The sequence below is a fragment of the Varroa jacobsoni genome, unplaced genomic scaffold (genome assembly GCF_002532875.2).
Source record: "Varroa jacobsoni isolate VJ856 unplaced genomic scaffold, vjacob_1.0 scaffold_480, whole genome shotgun sequence".
NCBI classification, from domain to species: Eukaryota; Metazoa; Arthropoda; class Arachnida; order Mesostigmata; family Varroidae; genus Varroa; species Varroa jacobsoni.
In genome coordinates, this window is record NW_019213382.1 from 77,290 (window position 1) to 102,827 (window position 25,538).

General features: G+C 42.7%; 1 protein-coding gene across 1 annotated transcript in view; it reads right to left on the reverse strand.

Moving 5' to 3' along the window:
* The window catches only part of LOC111260807 (metabotropic glutamate receptor 5), a gene marked incomplete at its 5' end in the record, with an annotated part of 161,967 nt that overhangs the window by 76,642 nt on the left and 59,787 nt on the right, over positions 1-25,538 (reverse strand). Inside the window, 2 exon segments of the mRNA XM_022833827.1 lie at positions 2,990-3,116; positions 11,878-12,061. Of these exon segments, the coding sequence (XP_022689562.1) occupies positions 2,990-3,116; positions 11,878-12,061 (311 nt within the window).

Here is a 25,538-nt window from a genome sequence, read left to right on the forward strand (position 1 = left end):
CTTCTATTGTGTACTCTCGTTCAAACGTACTCAGGCATCAAGTACAGATAGCAGATGTTCAACGGGGCTCAGTGCTTTGGCCTTTGGGCATAGCATTCATTACCGTACTATCTATACTAAGTAAAACGTCCGTAATCAGAAGCATATTAAGAGAACCCAAATGGTTGTCTCTTGTGTGAAAAGCATCTTTACCAATTAGTACTAGATAAGCTGTAAACCATCCGATAAGTAGTACAAAACAGTGCATTGGACGTTATTGATCTACGTCACCAATCGCAGAATTGAGTAGTTACGTAAGATGTAGTTAATACCAATTTATAAAAATTGCACATGCATCTCTATATAAAACGTGTGTGTAGTTACTGATCGAGCACACCTCTTTTATTACTCTATCTTGTGTCTATATTGAAAAGAAGGAAAGTTCAAACTTGACGACATCTATAAAAGACACCTAATAAAGGCATAGTTAATTCTTCTGGGCAAATACTGGTTAAGCACTGAGTGTCCTTTATAATTCTTCGTTAAGTTTTTTATTTTAAATTAAAAGGTATACAAATCCATCCTGTTGACAAAGTAAATAAAGAGACATCGCCCTTCATGCGAGAAGTGTATCATATCACGTATTCTGGGCGAGCTTGAACAAGCGACTTGAATTAGCTATGGTAGTAAAATTTACGGAAACTTTTTTTAAAGCACACCCTTCCACCTATTAGGTTATATATTTTCGGCGCAAACATTGTACCGTGTCGCTTTTCTATTACGCGTTTCGCTGACTCAGCTGAAGATAGATTTATATTCTTTTTTTTATACAGGGTTCATTAATTGAAATGTGATTAAGCCACAGCCCTTCACATTATGCCTCTGACTTTGATTTGCAGTCCTTTGGCATCAACTTTCGGATGTTACCTCAGGCCTCCCAATAAGCCGCCGACGTTTCTAACACTTACGAGCATCGTTTCTCTCCGTTCTTACAATCCGCTATAAACCTACAGGAACGCAAGGGTACGAGGCTCGTGGTGATGTAGTTAAACTAACTCAGAAAACTCTTGACATGCTGAGCACAGGGCGGTCCGCATTTCCAGATGGGGTTACCCAACAGTCAGGTAGAAAGTGCAGCCGTCGGTTGGTTCACGTGTCCGCAGCTTCGATCTGATTCCCAGTTTGAGTTTGCTTGCTGCCAACGGTAGTTGCGTGCCCCCGCGGCCGCCAGCGTCTCCGACAAAGTCGGGGGAGCCAACTGAGCGCTACGTTCGCTGGCTTGCAGCACTTACTGACTAAGGCTAGAGTTAAGTGCTTCGCCTTTATGGAGGCAACGTGACAGCACAAACTCTTTCAGCTTAGATATATAGAAGAACAGAAGTGCTTATCAAGTTTTAACTGAAAAGCAGACGGGATACTAGAGAGGGAAAGGTAGCCGATTGGAGTTCCCCACGCGTCGTCCATGGAAGACGGTTACTGGCGGCAATGATGTTGAGGTGTTGCCTGGCCGTTAGAGCTGCGGGGAGAGTGAGCCAAGTTAGACTGTGATTTCTAGATGGCCTCGTAACTCTCGACCAAGCCTCCATGTGCCTCCCTTATCCCCGATTTTCCTCCTGTTACATTTCTGTTCCAGTTGGCTGTTCATCTCAGAATCAGGGAAACATGCTAGTAACCTAAGGCGATGTGTCCGATCACAAAGGTGATTAGTTGCGAAAGTCGGCCTGAGAGCTACTGTAACTGAGAACAGCAAATGCCGCCTGCATAAGTTCCGAGTATAACAGTTATATGCAACTGTTTTGATAGCCAAATTACCGTTAATACGATGCCAGCTTGTCTGTGATGACCACAGTTAGACGTGTAGTTCGTCACTGATTTGATTAGACTGAACGAGTTCATCAGACTAAAAATTATTATGGCTAAACCATATCTGGAAGTTTTATTTAGTTCACAATACCATTTAGATTGAGTGTATCTAACCCGGTGGATCTATAACGTGTACCTTTCGTTTTGCGCGTTTGACGTCTGACAGGTTTGAGAAGAAGCGGGTAGAGGTAGAAGTGGCTGGCCATGGTGCTACACACAAGTCTCATATTGTACATTATTAATTTACATGCTGATGCCGCAGTGTTGAGGTTATGGTATTTAGCCGAGGTGAAGCCATAAGAGTGTCAGCTCGAGAAGGGTTCTAGATGTTCTATTCAACCAATTTTACTTCTGACAAAACTAGCGGAAAAGTCCGGGCTAGTGTAGCTAGTTAATTTACACCCTGGAAGATTCAAGAGTACTTAAACTCTCGTCTGCTGTGTTTCTATCCGGGAAGGGCAAACTGTGGGGCAGAATACGAACACTTACTCGTTGAATGCCCATAATGTTTAGAAGGGCAGACTTGCAGAGCTTTAGCAGCCAGTTTGTAGCGCAAATTAATAAGGAGGACATTTAGGAGGCAACAAAAAGGCGAATCCAGCCTAAGTCACGGTAGATTCAACTTTGGGGCAAAGCAAATGAACGAAACAGAGGATGGGGAAGAAACTCTTGCTGAACGTGTTTTTGCAACTAGATTCGACTGAGACCCCAGTTAATATATTGATCGGATTAGTCTAATCTGGAAAAATGTCGAAATCAAACAAGTACATGTAAATTAACTAAGCTGCTATCAGCAGAAGCACGACTACTGTAATTTCAAGCGTTTTACAAAAATATTCAAAAAGACTTACGTTATGGGTGGGAAAGGAACCCACAAGTTAAAGTCGGCTTGGTTAAATTTTCGAAAGATATTATTGACGAAGCTGCAACGCTAGGTGGTTATAGGGGGCAAGTCAGGAGATTTGTTTCGTGTTAATGGTGCGCGAAGACGTTTCGAAGTTACAGAACTAGATGAACTGACTGTACTACTAAAAACCCTATGTTCTCTCGAATATAGTTCTAATTGAATGATGAAATCCAACGTTATGTATAGGTTTCGCATTGATGAGCGATCTATTTACAGGCAGATAGACGCGTGTGCGCATACCTGTGAGGTTTTCATTGGGCCAGTATCCGAGAGCACACGCCTTGCAAGTGTATTCATCCAACACGTACTCGTTCTTCTTGCATTCGGTACACGTCCAGCAGCATTTCAAAGTTTCCGAGTGCACGTTCTGAAATGGTTGTAAACATGACACGCAATTAGCATATTCATACTGCACGTGTACATGTATACAATTTGTTCCATCGCTTCGGTTATAGTCAAAAGAAAAAACGTCTTTTTAAAATTATCTAAGCTTCAAAATCGTAAACCTTCGTTTGCTCTAGAGTGGTGCTTATAATACAGTTTGTGGCAAACGCTAAATTACTGATTTTGTTCAACTTAAACAAAATAACCAGGAAGTGATACTAACGAATAAGTGATCTATATTTGTCAAGGGCAACCCGCAACAATAAAATATCTACATGGGCGTCAAAAAGAGAATTATGTGAAATATATAATGAGAGATATACGAAACGTTACCTGGCTTGAAATACACAGATCAATTTATCTCCAAACGAACGTTTTTTGATGGATTTTGTTGCACCAAACAAATAGGCCTTTATATTACATAATACATAAAAACAAAATTATATAAAACAAAAATGCACTAGTCAAAATTATAATCGTATCTAAGGATAATAGTTTTCTTGTTTGCGTTTTGTTGCATATCCAGTCATCGTATACATTTTATTATTTATTACATATTCTATTTGGATGCATCATAAAAATGTCAAGCGAAGTAGGTCTCTCGAACGGTCCAGTCACATAGTAGATACAACTTATATTCTCTGTCTTTCCTGGGAGGCATCCTAATACAACTTGGGCTCGTGAGTGAAATTGCTTATTGTTTAATGTAAGTATACACGCCATTTCTTGGATCCCGTAGATGTTTCTAATCTAATATGGCTAGTGTTGTTATATTTGATTCGTCAATATTGATGTCAACTTAGTTATGTCTTGACATGTGGGGCTTATCACGTCGAGGCGTCCTGTAGAGGCCCAAATGATCACAGCAAAGAGAGTAAGTACTGTCACCTTAAATGGTTACCTGCCATATGAAATCATTCTGATCGCAAGCCATAAATATATGTTAGCATCATGGATAGACGAGACTAATGTTGAACAATTTTTCGTCTGCAGTCTTCGAATGTTGTACGTGGTGTACATTCAAAATTATTTTAATTCATAAAACAACGCTTTCACTTTATTGCGTGTCATCCTTCATCCGATTATTGTATGATGTTGTGTGTACAAACATGCAGCTTTGTGTGTTGCCTGTAGACTTGGAAAATGGTAGGACAATTTTCGAGGCCATCGACTACTGACGGCGGGTATGGAGGGTACTCAGCGGTTCGAGGGAAGTGCTTGAGAATCTATTTCGACTTCGGAAGGCGGCCGAATCACCGCTGGCTCTTAAACAGGCGCGTGGTACTGCATCAAAAAGCTTGCAAAAACAATAGCATCCGCAATCGAAACAGCGGTATCGGCAATCGCACACGCTAAAAGAAACTAAAAGTCATTGAGAGATCTGAAGGACTACGACCAAGGGAGTAGTAGAAATTGAATTCACGGTACTGCGAAAAGGGGATCGTTCCAAGTTTCCTGCGAGGACTTCTTCGTTGGTTAGGCAGCCCAGAGTTTTACGCTGCATCTGCTGTAAAATCCGGTCTTATGTATCACAAAATAGCCTCTGAAAACGAGGGCAAGTATCTCGGAGAGTGAGAGAGAGATAGGGAGCGCAAGTGAGGGGGCAAGATGACGCCATTGAATCTCATTGTGCGCGTCCCCAGACCGATGACGGAGGTTCGACGAGATCAGTATAATTCTGAGGGAGGAAAGTGTCGAAAAAAGGGACCATGGCCCTGCCCCTGGATTTGACCTTGGACTTCTTTCTCGCCCCCTACTCTATCTTAGTTACCAACACACTCGAACCTCAATCTTGGCCGACAAAGCGGCCAATGCACCAATCGGGCAACTTACTAAGCGAGCGGCTATCCATAGAGAGAAGGAAGATAAGTGTTTACTTCTAGTAGGGCTAGAAGTAGACGGAGGTGGCAGCGACAACGCTGGTATCTGAGTGGATTGTGAATCCGTAGAGCACACAGACTAGGTACTGATCCAAAAGTCTAGCCGAGCGAAAAATTGGTTTTGTTACGCACTTTGGTTTCCTGGAGGAAAAAGGGAGTAGGAACGGGTTCGTCAGCAGGCAATCCGGTCAGCGGGACTCGCAAGGGCGGCAGGCTTTGCTGGCCCAGTATGCCTTATTGGTACGAAGTTGACAAAGGTCATGGTTGTTGTTGTTTGGCTTATAGGCTTAGGAGGCACTGTGAGCGCCTTGGGGTAAGATAAAGTTTAGCGGCAACGTCTTGATGGCTTCGTAGGCGAACAAAAGGATAAGCAATCCAATGTCGGACGTGGATAACCGACACCATAAACTGTGTTGCTCGAAAATTCGATTAGCTTCGAAAATTGTATTACCGTGGAGCCAGTCAGTTGACAAATGTGGATATTAGTCGTTTGTATTGTATGCATACTAGACAACTATTACTAAGCACTGTTAATTTTCGTATAGCTGAAGTCTCTTTGTATGAAAATCTAGATCTTGAAAAGGAAACCGTATATTTTAAAGCATACCAAAACCTAAATTCTTGAGAACGAAATGTAAATAATGTGATAGGACGAGCTGTCGTCTCTTATTCGCCTTTAAAAGAGTCTAAATAATTTACGCAGGTCAATTAGGTTGGTTACATAAGTGATAATTGTCGTTGCAAAGTTCTAGGATGTAAGTTTCGAAACATCTTTATCTCCTGAGAGTTCATAGTTACCTATGACTAAAGTAGGTTCCTCCTCGTGGAAAACTACTTGGAAGAGAAGCAAATAGTAGCGCATTTTCTTAAAAATCGTCCGAGGGATGAGATTTTGTTGGCGGAAAAATTGGGGTCATTCGTCTTTATCGTCAATGACATTACGAGTACTCGCGGTGGAAAAGCGACCTCATTTCTTCCTCTCGTCGCCATCTCTCTTAAGGGGCTTTTTCCTTTTTTTTTTTAAATCGTCCAACCATCCTTAACTATCGCAACAAAAACAGCTTTTTTCTTTTACTGCTTTTGGCTCTTCTATTCCATTCCCACATTATTCTAGCTCCACCTTGGTCCTTATGCAGAGATCGACCAATCGATCGACCGATCGTCGCAAGACGGTTGTTTTTTCCTCTTCTGGCATAATACCATAATCGGCTCGTGTTGATCCTCACACTCTCCCAACGGTTGCTCCCTGCCAATCTTATCTCTGACCCTTCATAGTCTTATTCTTTCAGAGCCTGCTGTGAGCTTGCCGTGCAGCCCCAACTATCGCTTTCGTATGCAACCTTAGCTCATTGAAGAAAAAAGGCTCGTCTTCGTTCCCAGCGCCGTATTTTAGATCTGGGGTTTTCAAGCGGGACCGAAACACCGGCAGAAAAAGCAACACACAAATCCAGCACGCCATATTAAGGAACGGATGCTCTGACGGCATCGAAGTTTCAGTCACATCAGGAAACACGACCACCTTCCAGCACTTTGGTTTTAAGCCTACCAATGCCCGACCCATCTCTTCTACTTTCCTTTAGTATATTTTTTTTATCTTTCTCTTTCACATACAGTCTCTTTGTGGCCCATTCCGTAGCCTTCTTTTCAATTGTCTCGCGGCGACACCGTTGATAACTACTCGTAGGTACTGATAAGTATGCCAATTAGCAGAAAGAAAGGCCTGTACAGCATCTGTCTACTTTAGAACAATAGACATGTCTACCTGCCCAGCGACTTAACATATGACACATTCAGTGCACAACAGAGATACAAGCGGTCGACGGAAAAAAAGGAAACATGCTCCAGTGTCTTTATGCTATAAGGCTAGGTAGGCTGGCTCCAGAATAGGAGTCTATAAAACCAAGCCTATAAATGATGTTCCGCGGTCAGCTAGTCCTCAGTACAAAGAGTGAACTTGCAGCAGTGTAGGCAGAGTATAATATTTACATATCTATGCAGTCGGTCACATACGAGAAAAGGTCATAGGGATTCTCCAGCACCCGCAGGATAAGAGAGACGAAGGAACAAACAGAAATCAACCCATACGTGTAGGGAATAGCAGGCCACGGGTCAGCACAGCTACATGCTATATGTACCAGCAAGACCAAAACTGGAAGACGACGAGGCGAAATGGCTGGAAGTACCAAAAAGTGAGGCGCCTTAAAACGGTACCTTGGCGAAAAAAGGAAACAGATCAAGATGCCGTAACTAGGCGTTCCTAAGTATCACACTGGAAAGCGGACTAAGCGGATGACTGACGTTATGCCACAAAGGGAGTGAATGCCTGTGCAGGAATACAGAAATGCCACGCTGCCGTCGGACTGGCTTTGCCGGATGCTATTTCAAGTCGACTCTGGCTTTCCCAACGAGGTTTAGAGCTTTCCGGGGACATGAATGTCGTAGTTTCATGCCGAGGGGAAGCAGGTGGACAGCGGTAACTGGCGGATGCACAGAACTTTAGACAATAAAGACTTTACATAGTACCTCCTACGCCTGATCCGGTATGTGCGTAGCCTTAGATGTCGCGTTGCTTGAGAGGAGGTGCGACGGGAGGTTGGATAGGCCAACATTTTTTTGCTTTTTCCATACATATGTATACGTATACATCGTAAGTCATACACAGTCGGCACCTACATACCTATACTAAGGACCTTTAGGTTTTGCGAGCCGCCAGATGTCATAGGAGAAAACAGATCTACCGTGAGCAACCTCTAGACAATTGCACAACTAAAATCGGTAAAGAGCTAAACAATCTGACTAATTCATAATACGATCTCATATCCGATCTGTATTGTCCATTATCCTGGTACCAGATAACGTAACTGAATGTATCTGCAGACACTGCAGACGAATAAGCAAGCGATTGCAGAATGCTCTCTTCGCTTTTCGGTCGCCACAACCATGTAGCAGAAATGGCACAGATGAAAAAAGAAATAACAGATCTGACATCGAAAATATGACGACACATACAGCACTTATAAGCGAGTAACATAGAAACGACATACTTAGATCTGCTGAGTAAACTGCCTTGCTGCCCATGATGCGGTGGGTTGGGGCAGAGTTAAAAGCTCCATAACGATACGGCACATAGATGTGAACTAGGTCGGTTGCAGCCAGCGGTCAACTCCAAAAAATCCTTGCGAGCTGAAGGAACGCCACGGCGGGGACAGTCGACGATCATTCTGAACCTAACGGTTTGTTACTGAACGATGGTGCTTAAAGAACAGGGTGACTGGATCCATGAACCCCTTAGGAAACGCATTGTCTGGTGGCTCAGCAAAAGAGAGTACTGTCGCAGATGCCAGGCGATGCCAGGAAGGAACTGAGGAGGGCTCGTTTCCTTAGCAGAAATTTCCTTTGGGTTACCGAGGCTGAAAATTGATGGCCTCAGATATTGCTTTCGGTAACCTCCCACCGTCACTACTGCCGACGCTCCTGCCGTTTCAAATGCTAGTCTTCAGCCAGAGGGTCTTACGGGAGCCCGTTGGCTGAAACAGCGACTCTTCTTACTTTCGCTTTCTCTCAATCTCGGAAACGTCGTATCAGCAGCGGGCTGAGCTCGTGACAAGAGCTCATGTACCTATCACACGTGGAACCTTTGTGTCTGTGGGCCTGCTGCAGCTACAGATTCATCGTTGCAAAACCAGCAGGTATTCTAGGTTCGTAAGAATGATTGCTTCTTATACACGGCACATTCAACATCGATCTACTTTTTACGCCAGCTTTATCAGTCATCCGTACTATTACAGGCTACCTTTGACGCGATCGTATCGTTCATCGTTTTAGCCTTTCTAGTGCAACTACGTTCTTGTTACTCGATGAAAAATTATACACTGCTGCACTGCTCTCTGGTTTTAATTATATAATGTTCCTCTTTAGTGATCGCCTAAGGGACAAACAAATGAAAAAATACCTTCCATACCATAGCGCCAGTGCAAAGAGCGAAATAACTTTCCCGTGAAATTGATTCGCGGCGGAAAAGTCCCGCAGCCGGCGATACATGGAAAGAAGCTAACAAATATGGGGACAGGGTGGCCTCAGAATAAGTAGCAACCTGGGAGGGGCTAGTTATATCCAGCAGTTCCTCCAGGTAAGCGAGGATTTTCGCACTGGTAGCAGGTCTTGAACGGCGAGCTGTCATAGAGCATGTACTTAGCGTTAGCTGAGGCACTAGCTAGCAGCCATTAATACAAGCGGCGGAAACAGGAGCAGCGTCAGCAGACTGGCTGTTTGTCCGTCATTAGCAGAAACCCCATTGGAACTATCCTCTTCTATTTATCCTCACCTCATCTTCTTCACGTCCAGATTCTCGTCGACAGCTTTCGCAGACTTTCGCTACGTCTGTTCAGCGTAAGTCCTGGATAAAAATAAGACATAAAGCGAGGTTGCTTGTGAATGCAAGAGTAGTGTTCTTCTAAACGCTCACTTATTAGGCCAATAGGGGCGGCACAAAAAGGCTGGCAGGAAAAGATAAGAGGCAGATAATGGGGCTGCAGCGGTAGCGCCTCGAACAATTAGTCAGGTAGGCAAGAAATCCAGACACGAAGGCAAAGTCTTGTTGTCTTCACATACATACACCATTGCACGACTCGTTCGTTGACAGTAGCTTGGCTTCGGTGACTTGGTGCGGAGTAAGGGCGCAAACTCCGGCAGATACGCAGATAGGGCGTGGAGAAATGGAAGGAGGCGATCGTGGCTGCGGCAGGGGCCGCGACGGCCGCTGCTAGTACTGCATGCTGAGACAGGTCAGGACAGGCATCGGACGCAGCGGTGTAAGATGCGAAGAAAGGGACCACCCTTACTTCCTGTCTGCTGTGCCTTCCTTGTCTTGAAGTTTTGGCGAAGTCTGGAAGTCGTAACGCGGCAGGTCTCCCAGCTTAAGCCAAATAACCTGCGTGTCGCGTTGCTGTTCGCGACGCGCGAAGGCCGTGTCGAAAGCCGAGCGAATGAGGTGTTGGAAGCAGCGTCAGTCAGGGACGCTGGGACATACGATTCTGACCGCAGGGATGTGATTGACACCATAGCATTAAGGGAGGGTACGAAAAGTTCCTACCAAGAGAGACCAGGTTTTATCGAGCTCGCTTTGGTTTTCGTGCCAGCACCACGCTGTGTAGTAAAGATCAGGAACCCGATGAAGCGTGCTTCTTACACTATATCGTACATTACGGTCGAAAAGAGCAACGTGCAATAAAAAATGCCTCTAAGAAACGAACGTTTTGCTAGCAAAACATATACTTCAAACCAAAACAAATATATGCTTTTTTTATAAACGATTACTAAGGCAATACCTTTAAAACACACAAAACGTTCTGCAATCGGCCTCAAAACTCACGGCTTTGATCCTCTGCATTATTGATCTATTCCGTTAGTCAGTGATTTCATGACAGAGCCCGTTCACCTTAGGCAGAGTTTAAGGATCGAAAACAGGCGGCTTATAAAATGCCCTTGAAGCCTCTGAACGGGCGAAGCACGTACATTCACAAAGAATGTAACACACGACAAGTTATATAGGATTAGACAATATAAACAATCCGATTCGAGCATATTTATTGTCTAACATCGGCAACCGTAAGACGACGTTTTTTCTGTCAGAAAGAAAAATTAATCTGTAACTCTTACACAGCGCCAACTACAACCTATTTACGCGGCGAAACTATCACCGTTTCTAATATTGAATAAATTATAGACAACGTTTTAAACACTCAACCAATCTAACTATATTTAGTGGTAACACACATACCCAATGCGAAACAACTATTCAAGAGCTCAAAGATATGAGATCGAAAACATGTATATAATAATTCCATGTAGACATGGGATCAACTTAAACACTGATCGTACTTCAATGTAGGGCTTTCCGCTTTTCTTTTGTATATATTCCCTGTCGATTGGTCCTGTCGTCGCCGGCATTGTGGCTGTCATGCGGCCACTAGTTTGTCCCTTGTTTTTTCTTCGTTCTACAGCATCCCACCAGGTTCCTCTTGACTCTATCTGAGACTAAAATCAGATAAGTGGTTGCGGCGCTTCTCACGGTCGATGATGACAGGACCAGCGGCAGCATCAGCGGTGTTACCATGCTAAGCATGCCCACCTGTTTTACGTTTTCCCGACACAAAACCGCTTTCGTCACAGCTTCAGGCATTACTCGTGCCCGCCCCCCAAGCCGCTTTCTGCTTTGAGCCCTCACAACATAAAGCATCTCCAACAACAAATTTGAATTTTCCCGCTAGGCTTAAGCCGAAAGGTGTTATGCATCGAGAGCGACATACGTTCTAATTTTATCTGAGAAGTGAATCTACGACGCAAACAATGTATGCGACTTACTACGTACTGCCGACGTGTTCTTTCGCTTACTAACGGCTCGAGCAACAAAAAATTACGAATAATAAAACAGAGCGGAGGACGTCAGGGAAGACCGGTTTGTTTTCAGATTTGCTGGTCTTAAAGTGCTGTACAACCATTGCGCATGGCGGTGAGAAGTTGCGTTGTGTAGCGGCTACGAACACGCACAAACAAAGTTTTTCTTTGCCAAAACTGGGCAAAAATTGTACGCAAACCAGTAACACACGACGGAGCGATTCAGGAAAACGCATCGCACAATCATATCTGATGCTGAGCTGTGCTGGACCTATCGCAGAGGAACAATGAAACGGTTGGAGTGGCACAGGCCGAAGATGAAGGTCATTCAAAACTCATTTTAGAAAGAGCTACACTTTACACGAGAAGCAATATATAATAGACAAACACATATATAGCATATATGGTTGGGTAAACCTTCGCAAAAAGTGAATTCACACCAGCAGGCACCCACTACTACTTACTAACCTTGACTTGCCCCTTGGGGCAGGGATTACTACAGATGGACACTGGCGGAGAGTCGGCTTTAAGATGGAACTGCGGGCTCCACTGTATGGGCGCTGTCAAATTCAGGATGCCATTGACCCAGGCGCCCACCTGCACATAGTCATACTTATCCGGGCTCACCTGTTGAAAGTTCATGATGTCATACCTGGAAGCGACAGCCGAAATAAAACACGTAGATGAAAGGTCACGGCAGAATAGTGTCTTAATACATATGTATCTAGATAATAATTGAGAAGAGCATACGTATACATTTTTTTTTTTTTTATAAAAAAGCTCTTGATTTATCTTTAAAATACAACAGAGGATGTAGGTCTATGTACGTGCATGAGAACTGAGATAAGAGGACAAATAAACGTTGTAAGACCTCGCTGCTTGGAGTCATGAAATACTTAACCAATACGCTGACTTTTTGCATCTACTTAGACATCGAAAAAGTATATACCAGTAATGAGTGAATAGCTCTACAGAGCAAAACCGTCATGTTGCTTTATTTTAAAGTTTTGAGAACATGGGAGAGTTGCGTCTTTGAGAATCGCATTGATTCCTGAATAATACAACGCTTACATCTCAGGGACTCAACTTAGCTAATCCTGAAATCAATTGTTGATATACAAAAACATTCAGAAAGGAGTAGCTGTTCCCGTTCACTCGTTTTGTGGCAGTAACGCTAGCTGTGACTGGCCTTTTCTTAAATGCCTCCTTAGTCAGTTCCATCTTTGTCAGTGTTTTTCTTACATCAGGATCATATTCGCTAGTTAAAGGAAGTAGGTTACCGTATGGTGGTTATATAAGCCCACGTGAATATAGCCCTAACTGCGCAACGAGTCCCCTGGGGTGCGGCGGCCTGGTAAACCCGCAGCGGGGAACCACCTGTGCAGATCAGGCTGATCAGATCACCTTTCCAGTTGACCCTTATTTGGAGATCGTTTAATAGTTCGAGTGTTATTAGCTGTTATTTAGGGAAAGGACGAAGAGCTAGGGAATCTATATACGTGGACCTAGTGACTGCTATATAACCCTATACGAAGAATTGTACGAAGGATAAGGACAGCTGTTGGTCCCGTTTGGCCACGTAGCACATGCCGTATATACGTCTGCACGAGTGTCTATTTGCATGTGCCTCTGTTTGTTTGGGACTTGTGTGTAGCTGCGTGTACGAAAAAGAGCATCGCTGTCGATGCAAGACGACGCCCAGCCAATTCGTTCATGATGGCTATTCAATACCTTCGCTGGTATCCCTGTTAATTTGTCTTTTCCTTCTATTACAGTTCCCATTTCGTGTTCACTTACATTGTTGCTACCGCTGTTTACATGCCAGTATCCTGTGCATGGTCGCATGTGTGTCCAGTATGGCGTTCGTATACTTATGTACCTCTATGAACTGCTGTGGGCCGTCACAAAAAATAGCAAGAAGTAAAAAAAGCGAGCTACTTTCCACTGTCGCCCCAGGTTCTTTGTTAGGTACCTACTCGTATGCATGTATGCGTGACCTGTGTTCTATATGTATGTTCTGCGGTCATGGCATACACGGTTAGATAACACTCCGCAGGAGGCACACAGGAGCCTACAGCTTACTCTCGTTGTTGTCATCGTATGTTGCCGACGGCGGATACAGACGAAATGACATCAGCAACAACCTGATGTCGCATCCCTCATAGTTACCGCGGCTCTATGTCGTTGATGATGATCATCATATGACGTTGTGTTGCATTGTATTGTAATGTAATCATGGTCTCCTTCCGTTTGATCTTAAAGTCTTTCTTTCTCCTTACCGTACCGACCCCCTTGCTTTGCCTTGAACACGACGTCGATGATGCGGAGTACGCCAACGATCACAACCTCAACCGTAACAATATCCTCAATCTCATCAAATGGACATATGATGACCGCTACCCCGTATGATAAGACTGTGCATAGTGTCATGTATCTGCAATGATAGGCTCGCACAAGTATTGCCAGGGACGGAAGAGAGGGGGAGGCACACGCTAGGTTAGCTTGCACACGCGCCAGAGGTAGCAAGACAAATAGCGAAAACACGAGTAAGGTAGTTTGTCTGCATGCGAGCAATCCGTGTGGCAAGTGGAGAACCTTCGCTGGTGAATGGTCTTAAAAGTGGAAAAGGAAATCCATTGGAGTGCAAAACAAATACATTTACAGTATACTCACATATAATTCACGCCTCAAAAATATTAATGATGGAAAATATGCGGCGTTGCTACGTGTTACGACAATGGATAGCCAACGGAGTTGTGATCAGAATAACATTGCTACTAGTGACAGTCGCGGTGCAAATGGTGGTCAAGACGGTGAAAAGAAAGACCCTGAGATAGGGATAAGCGTACTGTGATGCAGGCTCTTCATACACTGCACAAACTCAACGTAAGCTCCCCTTCCCTCATGCGACAATTCTACCCTGTTTGCGATCGATCGGCGGCCACTTTTGTCTAATAACTGCGTCCTTTCTCAACAGACGACTACAACACAAACGACTGCAAAGAACCAAGATGGTGGCGACGACGAAAAATGACTGAAAAGAAAATCGGCTATCGGCAAATCTAAGGATGAAAAGCAAAACCACCAATAATAACGGCCACCCATTTACGAGCTCCGACAAAACGAAAATACCCTCTTATTGACATCCTGCGGGTTACAAATGCGGGCCATGCGCTTGTGAGGAGAAACCTAACAAACTCATCCCTAGCAGGTCCGATGGCCTGTTGGTCCAGCATAGGTCGAAAGATGAGGGGCAAGAGGCGAGAATGAAGAACACGGAGACTAACTACATGAAGATAGGCACCGGCATATCGCAAGTGGTGAGCGGGAGCTCGCGGTCAAACGGGCTAATAAACAAAAGCATCCAGCGAGTAGGAGACAACACGGGAAACAGATCATATTCCGATAAATATCATCTCTTTGTACTGAATGTGCATTTGATGACGCAAATTAGATAGAATCAGTAGGACGGAAGGGAGGTCAGCTGGTCGGAAGCAAACGCTTGTCCATAACTGCTTACAATAAGGCATAAGTGAGCCGAATCCCCATAATGTATGTCAGCACCTTTACCAGGATATATGGGAAGGAAATGATAAGTTAGAATCAAGAGCAGCAAAAAGTCTAAACGTTATAGAATCTTGAAGTCTATAACAATGGGATTAAGCTATAAACCTAGCAAAAAAAAAAAAAAAAAAAAGATCCTGTATGCGAATAAACAACATATTGTCTCTATATTGATGGCCATAAGCGAAATTTCCAGTGCATGTCGATAATGATATGAATTCACTATACGGTGTTTTATAGATATAGCTTGCACATATATCTTATAAAGCAGAGCTTTACAATGGGTATTGTGATTTTCACGGTATATATACAAGTAAATAAGGGTAATAAGCGAAATGTTGTTACAACTCGGATGAAATAAAAATGGAGCCATTTACATATACCGCTGCACTGATTGTATTAAGCATTTACTTAGAAGGTTACTTATTACCTTTCTGGGTGTGCACGTTGAAAGGTATGTATACTGAATGATTTAGGTTTTACAGCCTGAATGGCGACATCGCGTATTATCAACCGTTCTCACAAACCATATCCAGTATCCCAGTGTACGTAAAAAAAGCGGAAGCAATCTCAGTACGCCGACAAAGTCGGATTTACCGTTCTACCGATCAACCGTTTCTGTTGATATCACACTAGTTGTTGTTTACCTTAAAGCAAATTGCTTAACATATTATAAAAAATATGACGCTGATCAAACTGTTCCCTATATGCTAGTTTGCTTCCCCCGTGTTAGATAACTGTCACACAACTTTGTCGATGAACAGTGATCTCAGGTAGGTAGCGCGCGTTTCCTGAGGGTTCAATTTAAACACAGTCAGAGCAGTTGAAGAAAGATATCTTCAACTGGGTAAATTTGCAAGTGCAAAAGGGTCAGTTTAATGAATGGGCTAGCATGGCTATGGGCGGACGACAAGGTTCAAATGGCCTCCCAAACCTCGTGACACCAGATCGGTTTACTAATAAGGACGGATAGGCCGCTGTATGGCAAAACATGTTTGTTTTTCTTTGTCAAATCATGTAGTTTTGCGTTTTTATGGAATATGATATACGTCTCTTCGATTGTTCGCTGAATTGTTGGCTAGTACCCAATTGCGTTACCCACACACGTATCCTACTATTTAAGTTCAAGCATTTTTTATTGAAGGCCTGAAGACAGTCTTGCACAAGACTATATATATGGCGCTATTTTCGTGCCATACTTTACGCCGATATTTCACATCTAGATTTGGTAATGGATAAAACAAGCTACATAGCTTAAACAAGCTGGATAAAACAGGATGTCATTATTTTGTTTCTTTCTTCTTCTATTTCTTTCTATTTGATCTTGAAAATATGTGTAACATTTTTACCAGTTGCTGCCAGTTATCAGAAGAAAGGTATAAATACACTACTTAGATTATGCTTATAATGTCTGAGTCATCTGCGGAGCACTATTCTTATGCTTTATTCGCATATAGGTGAACGAAACCTTTTACAGCTTTTCTTCTTGTCACGTAATGTTTCAATGCACACGAGTCTACCGTGAGTCCGGTGTTTATCATTTTTGCCTGAACAGGACAGCTGGCTCTTCCGCAACCTGCAATGAATCCTACGTGGATAATAGTGTACGTGAAGCTGGCAATAAAAGCAAGACCGGATCCAGCGGCAGCTTCTGTGACAGCTATCCCTTGTGGATATGGTTTCGGTTAGCCGTCGCATGCTTTCAATGGTGAACGTGGATCTCCCAATTAGCTGGCCGCATGCTTATACGTCAGCAGTACATCGCATAGCAGACATCTGGAAGCTAGGCTATTGGCACTCGGGAAGCAAATGGACGGTGAGAGAGCGAGCAGTCGTGATAGAAGCCACAAAAAATTAGGCAACAGCCAGTCTCAATCGGACGCAGCTCAATGGTTCACTTTCGAAACTAAATTTTTGTCTGGTTACTTTGATACTTCCGGTCTGTCATCGGAGCTTGGGTCATTATCGTCAGACCTAGACGAAGGTTTGGGTGTCAGCAAGCACCGCGCTATAACCTAAGATGGATATTTACACTGTAGAGCTAATAATTCTAGAAAGTGAGTTCCAGGTTGCGGTCTGTGACGGCTTAGGATCCAGGTCTGATCGTGTATGGTTGTACACAGCTGTATAGTAACAAAGTTAGCCGGCTTAGAAAACCCCATATTGAAGTAACATCTAAAGTGTACGCTGAATACGTTACTTTAAACATTGAGTCTAAATCTAATTTAACCTGATGCTGTATATTAAGATTACTTTGTGTGAGATACTGAAACCACAATCTGGAGTATGTTATTCCATGTTAATAAGGTTATAATAATCGAAAAACGTGTTACGTACATTCTAATATAATCTATTATATCTGCTTGCAAGCATACGCCATTACATCTAGTTTGACTACTTACTGACGTTTACTCATTATATTATTCAATTGTCACCGCTTATGCTGATACAGCAAACTATAAATAGGCCTTGGCTCCACACCTGCCAAAAGAGGCCTATTACGCTGAGCCTCACTAACGCCGGTAACGATTCGTTTTCGTAACCAACATTGTTCTCGTGACAACGAAGCTCGTTCGAATCGTTCCGCCTCTTCAAGGCGTACCCCACTTGAACATACAACTAACTCAACGTAGATTAACTGTAAGGGTATAATTTTTAAATAGTAGAAACACCTGGTACCATTAACAACTTCAGTTGAACTTTTGACCCCATTTCGCAATTTTGCCCCTGTATTATTACACGGTACAGGCTAGTACGCGTATTTTGCAAAAGCGAATTTAAGCCGAAAAACTGGAGAGCAATATAACTGTTGGCTAAATGCTATATGGCATATTAAATAATTGTTGAATAAATCAGATACAATATTAGGCGTTTCGCTAGCTTCTTTCCTGTAATGTTTATATATATATATATATATATATATATGTATGTACAATGTTTACGTTTGTGTACTTATTTAATCGCAGCGTGTTTTTTATTGAGGGGGCTTGGATTAACGACTTTTACGTATGTAAATCACGTATGATCTACACAGTCCTTAGACTCGCGGTTTGGCCCACTATATATATATATATATATATATATATATATCATATATATTATGATCGTATATATCTAAACAGTACAGCCTTTGCATTCAGCAATATATTTCCAAAATATCATCCACACAGAGGGACTGCAAGGTTTCGAATATTTGTTATAATAAACATGTGTTTTAGATCTTTATCGTTTATTGAGTAAAGGTATCGTTCAGTGCGTCAATATCTATTAAAGCTCAGTATTATTGGTTAAGTGTGGTGGTGTTTTCTGTCAGAGAATCCAGTTTAGCTTAGCAGACTCCTTTTCCTGCTCTTTTTTTTTGAAACATCGGATATTACGACCTCTACGTCGTTCCCCAGAGTGTAGGCCGACTTGGAAGGCTTTGCCTTAAGCCTTGGTTTAGTCAACAGGCTTTAGGCGTTCCCAAGCAACGAAGGACAATGAAGATTCCCGCTTACATACTACAACTGATTAAGTTTGCATATATAACAAACCACAGCAAGCAAGGAAGAGGCTGCAAAATGCATAGCTTGCGGACCTATGCAGAGTGTGTAGATAATGACATCTAGTATTTTAACACATTAAATTAATCAGGAAAACCATATGCCTCAAGCATATAGCTCGTGAAGCGCCTTATTATGGGGGTAATCAATTAGTAACTTCTCAAAAGGATTTACTCACTTGTGCCATTACGTTCAGCGAGTACGAACACAATAACGCTTCTTAGTTTCGAAATATCAGTAACTTAACAGACAATTATTAGGTGAGGCGTAACATTCAAATAATATTTAAGTATTTTTTTAAAGTTACCAAGTAACCAATAATATCTTACGTAATAGACTTAGTAAATACTGGGCAGCTTTGCTTAAATTTAGCCAGACGCTATGTTCCTTGGAAATCTGAAGAGTCGACAGTTAGAGTAAAAGCAGAGCTCAAAATTTTGTAATAAATATGTAGGACAATTTTTCGACAACTTACATACGAATTTCACACGTATATGGATCATTTTGTGGTTTTATAGAATTGCGTAAATATAATTCGGAAAGGTCACTTTGTGCCGCTACAGATTTACTAGAGCAGACTTGATAAAGATTAAATGATTCTAGCGGGATAAACGAAGATTTGCCGTCCAAGTAAATTGCAGAACGCTCAATGTGCTGGCTTCCATTATATGCAGTGATGACGATCTACAGAATGCGAAAGGCTGCAAGCTCCTGTTCACTGTGTTGAATACACTAGCAAATTAGATTGAACAATTACTCTGCACATTGTGGATATTATAGTAATAATAAATAAGCACAAGTAATAGAGATATTGGAGTATCAATGTTCCCTAAAAAAAGAAATCACTTTTTCATTTCCCTTCGGGAGGGATTCGTTTAAGGCTTGTGGGCATGAAAAATGCTCACGCTTACCAAGCAATTCCAGTAACAAAAATAAATTTGCCTAAATGACTGGTCTTCGGTAGTCCGCCTATGAAAGCGAAAAGTTTTCAAGCGTAACTTCGTATGCCACTAGAGTTTGGTTCACTGTTGTGTTCCCAATGACAGTGTCGTATGCTGGCAACAGACAATAAGAGTTCAGCCCTGGGTATCGACTGTCTGTGTAGCTCAAAGTCGGTGACGATGCCAGGTAAAGGAGCGAGCATGCCTAAAGTCGGCCGAATAGAAGAGTATGGGTCGCAGGACGAGACTTTATGACGCCTAACTGGTTTGTCGTTGCAACTATAGCAGTTATTTCAATGCTATCTCAAGTCAGTCGGCGTGGCCAATCTGCTTCGGGTAAACGTCTGGGATCTACTTTGGAGTCAATGTCGCGCACCATATAAGGTCTGAGAGCAAGCTTCAATGTAGTGAAGACACTGCGTTCAGAACGATGCGTTTCGACATTGACTTGCCTGGAGTTGATGCGGGCCTCTCGTATCTCACAGGGCCGTTTCAACTGCTGCCGATTTAACGGACCCATTTACATTTTGGCTTGTATTCTGCGCAGGGTGAATCCCGATCCTTTAGAGTCAACACGCAATCAGCCTTTTACTTTTGATGCTTCGAATAGCTGTCGAGCTCGATGGGTCTCTGTCTATCGATTTGGGCCAAATCGATTTGACGCCCCGATGACCAGGGTGTAAAAAATGATAACGAGTAGCTATTGAAAGAGCAAAAGAACGCAGTTTTATTACTGCGCATCCCGCACGCATTTCCCGAAAGAAATATAGAATAGAAGAGTGAAATTGAATCGGTTTAAATTAATTTACCGCACTACGGTCCTGCCCATGAACGGTTATCTTTTTTGACGGTACACACTCGTTTCGTTATGTCCCTGCTATTTTGCAAACTTAAGCCACCTTCTCAACTTAACTTCTTTCGGTATTTTTCTCATTCTGGCGTACGAGCAGTGCGAGCTCATTTATGATCTCGCACGATAAAGATGAGCTCCAACAGAAATCTATTTTGAACTTCATTGATGGACTTTAAATGCTCCAAATATAGATCGTTGTAGCAGACGCTACGTTAAAACCGTATACCTAGGAAGGGAAAAACGCTCGAGAGATAATTTTCTTAGCTGCACTTGTCCTTGTCTAGGATTGTCGCGTACGCATTTCCTGTGCGTAAATGTCGGACTTAAGTGGTCCACCTTCAATAACAACAGCGTCCACATTTTCGGAAAGCTGTAGTCTGACTAACCTATACTTGCTTATCATTCATCTTTCAACCGTACCACTCAGCCGCACTAAAACGTGTCTGGACCTCCCTAGACGCTGGAGATGGTTTTCTTATACCGCCTTTGCCGCGCCTGTATTAGCACCACCCGACCTAACCGATTTCTATTTTTATACTAGTAGTCACAACCATTTATTTAATTAAAAAAAAATGTATACTTCTGTGACAATTGGGATATTGTAGTGAGTATCTGTGGCAATCGTCCCCGAAAGCTGTACAGGCGGCTGTTGGCTTTAACAGCTGTTCTTATAAAATAGATTTATTTTAGAACGCTTTAAACTTTACTTGTAACTTGCCAAACGGCGCCGACGATTCTATGATAAACTCGATAGGAAACTTCCGTGTGCATGTCACTGCAGTATTATACTCTTCTTAAAACCACTCTACTCTATGCCACTCTAATTTCAGGACGCATAATTGTATTGTTTACATAAAAGTAAATCGCATCTCATAAACATGGAAAACATTAGAGGCATTCATCCTCAGGGGATGTTCGCTGACGATTGCGAAAGATGGAAGTTCTTTCGTTGGCCTGTTTCTCAGCTCGTAATTTAGAGACAGCTTCATATATCGCCGCTGGCTGGTCGTCTTGACTTCATCACCAGTACAGTCGCTGGGCAGCAACCTCCTTTTGACGAGCGCTCTTCCACCCGTCGATTCCCCGTAGGAACGGTGGCGGGAATCGCGGTATTTGGAAAAAGAGACGCACTCTATATTACTACAAGGAGAATAGAAAAAGACGAATTATATTCTCCGAACGAGGATATACCAAGTTTATAAGGAGCGACTAGGTTGAATCGGAATGGCGGTGGATCTTCCAATCCACAATCGTTGACATGTACTACTGCACGTTGCTCGTAGATACCAATGCTACCCTGCAGACCACTCAACCGACAGGGATGGTTCCAAGCCGCAGAGGGATGGTCAAACGAAGTCGTCGAAGATAATAAGGCCCAGTGATGTGGGATTCTTAAAGCGGAATTCAGCTTCAACGAAACAGAGCTGCCTGTACTCGGATAGATATGCGAACTGTTGGAGCTGCGACCTGCGACTGATTCCGCCGACTTCTCATGCTACTTTTGTATGCCCGGTTCTCACTAAGTTGGCGTAAAGCAAAGGGCGATATTTACTACTGCTGCTGGTCTATGAATGTGTCTGCTAACGAATAAGGTCGCCGGGGTGATCAACGTCGCTTTCCTTCGGCTTATTTCGCTTGAATTTTCGTAAGGCCCGCTGGCCTTAGCCCGCATCAAGCTTATGTTTCCTCTCTTCCTCTGCCTTCGACAACAGGTGCCTTTACGCTACGAGTACCGGACAAACTAAGAACATTTAGTGTCACTTTGGGCTACAGGCAACGTAGATTGCAGAAGCGGTCGAAGTAAGAACGACGATGGCGCAATGGGGAAGTAAGGCCGCTAAGAAGAGAAGTACCGAATATAGCACATCTCATGGAGTAGCCTATTGCATGCAATGGCGATGCCTGCCGCGGCTAGGAGATTAGTTTAGGTAAGGCCTAACGGCGCTGACAAATAGTGCTAGGTTTGGCTTCACTTGAAGCAAGTGGACTTGGCTTAGTAGTACCGTACAAAAGTAACGCGACCATACGTGCAGAGCCCTTCGAAAGATTGTTTACCGAAATGCTCATCTTGTGCGGTAGCGAAACGAAATTACGGCTGAACTCAAGAGGACGCTTTAGACTTAATGCTACCAAGAAAGCCATCAGAATATCTTGGATGGCTTCGAGACAGAAGAAGTGAAACCATCCTGCTATAGAAATGAGTACTTTTTTCACAGCAACGGCGCAGATATTTTTAATAAAAAATGGGTTTGCTTAATCCCTTTAATTTTCGACGAGTCTGTTTTATTATGGCCATCTCCCCGCTCTTGTTTATTTTGTTGCACAATCTATAAAGCAAATACTTTTTATATATTTCGGTATTTCAATGGCGCCATCAATACTTTTTTCAAGTTGAATACGGCATCTGAAAGCCTTCTTTTGACATGATTCTTTACTGACCACTTCAATATCCGTATCTGATTATCATCGAGAACTTAGTATAAAAAAATTTGGGTTCTTTACGCGCTCTAACCCAATCCGATTACATGCCTTTCAAAGTGGATGGTTTATTATACATTAAAAAAATCTTAATTCATATTAAAACACCATACTTGGAAAAACTGCACCATGCTCCCATTTAACAAGCGTCAACACAGATATTTTTCAGTTACATTCAATAATTTTTGTTTACGCTATTGAACTCTATGTGTTTTTAACATAATACTTCGTTATTTAGGGAGCGCATACGCTACCACAGAAGGTCAAAACATGGAAGACAGCGCTTATTTAAAGACTGTCTGAATAATCTTGCTCTACTGGAGCGCGCGTAGGTATAAAAGCCTAAAGATGCCTTGAAGATTTTTGGACTAGGCATGAGTAGTAAAAAAACACTAGTCTAGAAAATTTCGGTTACTCTACGTCTCTTTGGCCATCAGACGAGATACTGTGTAGACGGGACAGAGCTAGCCAAGGGTGTTCTGCATAACAATTGTGATTGCAAGTATTCCATTACTGTGTAAAGGCTCTATACTTCTTGAAGGTTAAACTCCGTAGACACCTATAAATAAATAACCTTACTGGCTAGTAATGAAGACGAAGTGGCTTGCCTAAGGAAACCGCACCTCAGTCAAGCGATGGCTAGATTATCCAGCTTATGTCGCATACGAGTAGCTGGGAAAATATCGACGTTTAAAGACGGTATTTCGAGAGGTAGTACAGCACGAGTGCCTATTACAGTCACTATTGCGTTACGCAATCCAATGCTGCTTTTTTCTTGGCTAATGTATTGGACTAAGCTAATCGGTAGTCTCCATATTAAACAAAAATAGCCGTAGGTGGGATGAGATATGCTGCCGTGTCGAGCCCAGTCAGGCAGAGAGAGAAGGTTTGGTGAAATATACTAATAGATACATTCTTATTTTTAAATACAGTTACAAACTGAGACCGCAGCTATCATATATATGGCTACGTTCTGGGGCTGACAACTCATACCGTCACTGGGTTATGCGTCCCATCCTATCTTTACCAGGATGTAAAAAAGGAGTCAAAGGAACCCGCGAGGCCGACACTGAACAAAAAAGGAAAGTAGAAACTAAATGGCGAAAACTTGCACTTCCGAATTTGCTTAATTCTATCGCTACCCTATCTCGCAACTAAATACAATGGCTTTCTGTATGAGACAGTAGTTTCGATCTAAATTCTGTAAAGTGTAATAGCCCGGAATTCGGTCAGATCTTTCGTTTTCTTACCTTCGCAGGTCATTGAAAACGTTGTAGGACAATTTCATTACCTAAAGCGGTTTACCATGCTTGAAAGCTGGTTCCTTATTTAACAGATTGATTTTAGTCATTTATTTCGATAGTGTAGATACCCTAGTTTGATCCTGTAGGGCATCCGTCTTAATATCGTTAAACGATACAAAAATGACCGATTCATTTGACGACCCATTCGGTTCCTAACCCGTTTTATCTCGTTGTCGAATGGTTTTTTCATATCACCTCCTGCTCCAAACTCAACGTTCGTGCAAGGTCTCTCATAGAAGCGGCCAAGCACCGCACGACAGTTTTATAGGCTCCGCAGATCAGGAGCTAGATAACTATTAATGCTCGCTTGTCGGCCCCTCTCGTATTGATATGGGTCTGGGAATAATTCCAAATGATTAGTTAAGATGAATTTAAAATAGAAGCGTAAAGTCGGGCTAAAGGCGGTAGCATCAATCAGAATCCGTTAGACTTTTTTTTATTGTCTAGCCTGACAAGTGCTGTTTGACAGCCGGCAAATAATAAATCGGATCTTTTGGGTCGGACAAATCTGAATCATCGCTATGTAAGTATGAATCGCCGTAGATACACCATACCTATTAAAGTTTTTCGGCACTAACGGATGAAAACAATGGACTCGTTAACTGACTGTTACTAGCCAGAACGCACGCGAGCCACACCAAGTAGCGTTACCAATGACTTGAAGAATCAGGGCTTTGACTGCATGCGCAATGCATGCATTACATGTTACAGCCTTATCGAGTGAGAGCCACTTTTATGTAAAGACGGAAAGCAGAAAAGATTTCCGCTCCGTAAGTTGCTGTTTTACAACCTAACGATCAATATTTTACCATCCACTACGTCCTACAATTGAAGTACAGCATAAATTTGAAAGATCGCTTGGACTCTACGACGAGTCTAATGGTGGCACAAGATTGGCGCGTCTCTGATGATACTATTCGCTTTGTCTCGCTGTAGGTGCGCATGGCCGTGAGAAGGACACGGTTATTTTCAAGAGCAACAATGTCCTGCGCGTATGAGATGACAAAATCGCCAATTTGATCCAACGAAAAAACTTTCATATTTTGTTGCAGGTAATTGCGGACGGCAGGCCGGATAAAGGTTATATTTGCCCCTCTGTACTAGATATAGTAGTCGTAATAATTATCTGTTTGTCTAGGCAAATGTGCAGCGCAGGAGTCTGTGGAACGCTGACATCTCCACAGCGGGCAGGCTTTCAGGGTCATCTTTTTAGTAGTGTAGCTTATACGTGCAACGAATGACATTGTGGCAATTGAGTCGAGGACCTTTTTACACGGCAGAGTATGTATATATACGTGCGAGTACTGTATAGCGATACGTAATCAATAGATGATAATTTCCTTATGTTGAAATCTTCGAAGAAATAAACATACTTTATAAGTAAAAGTTACACCCTGTAACATATGTACACTTCTACAACATGCTACTGATCCAGATTCGTTTCTTA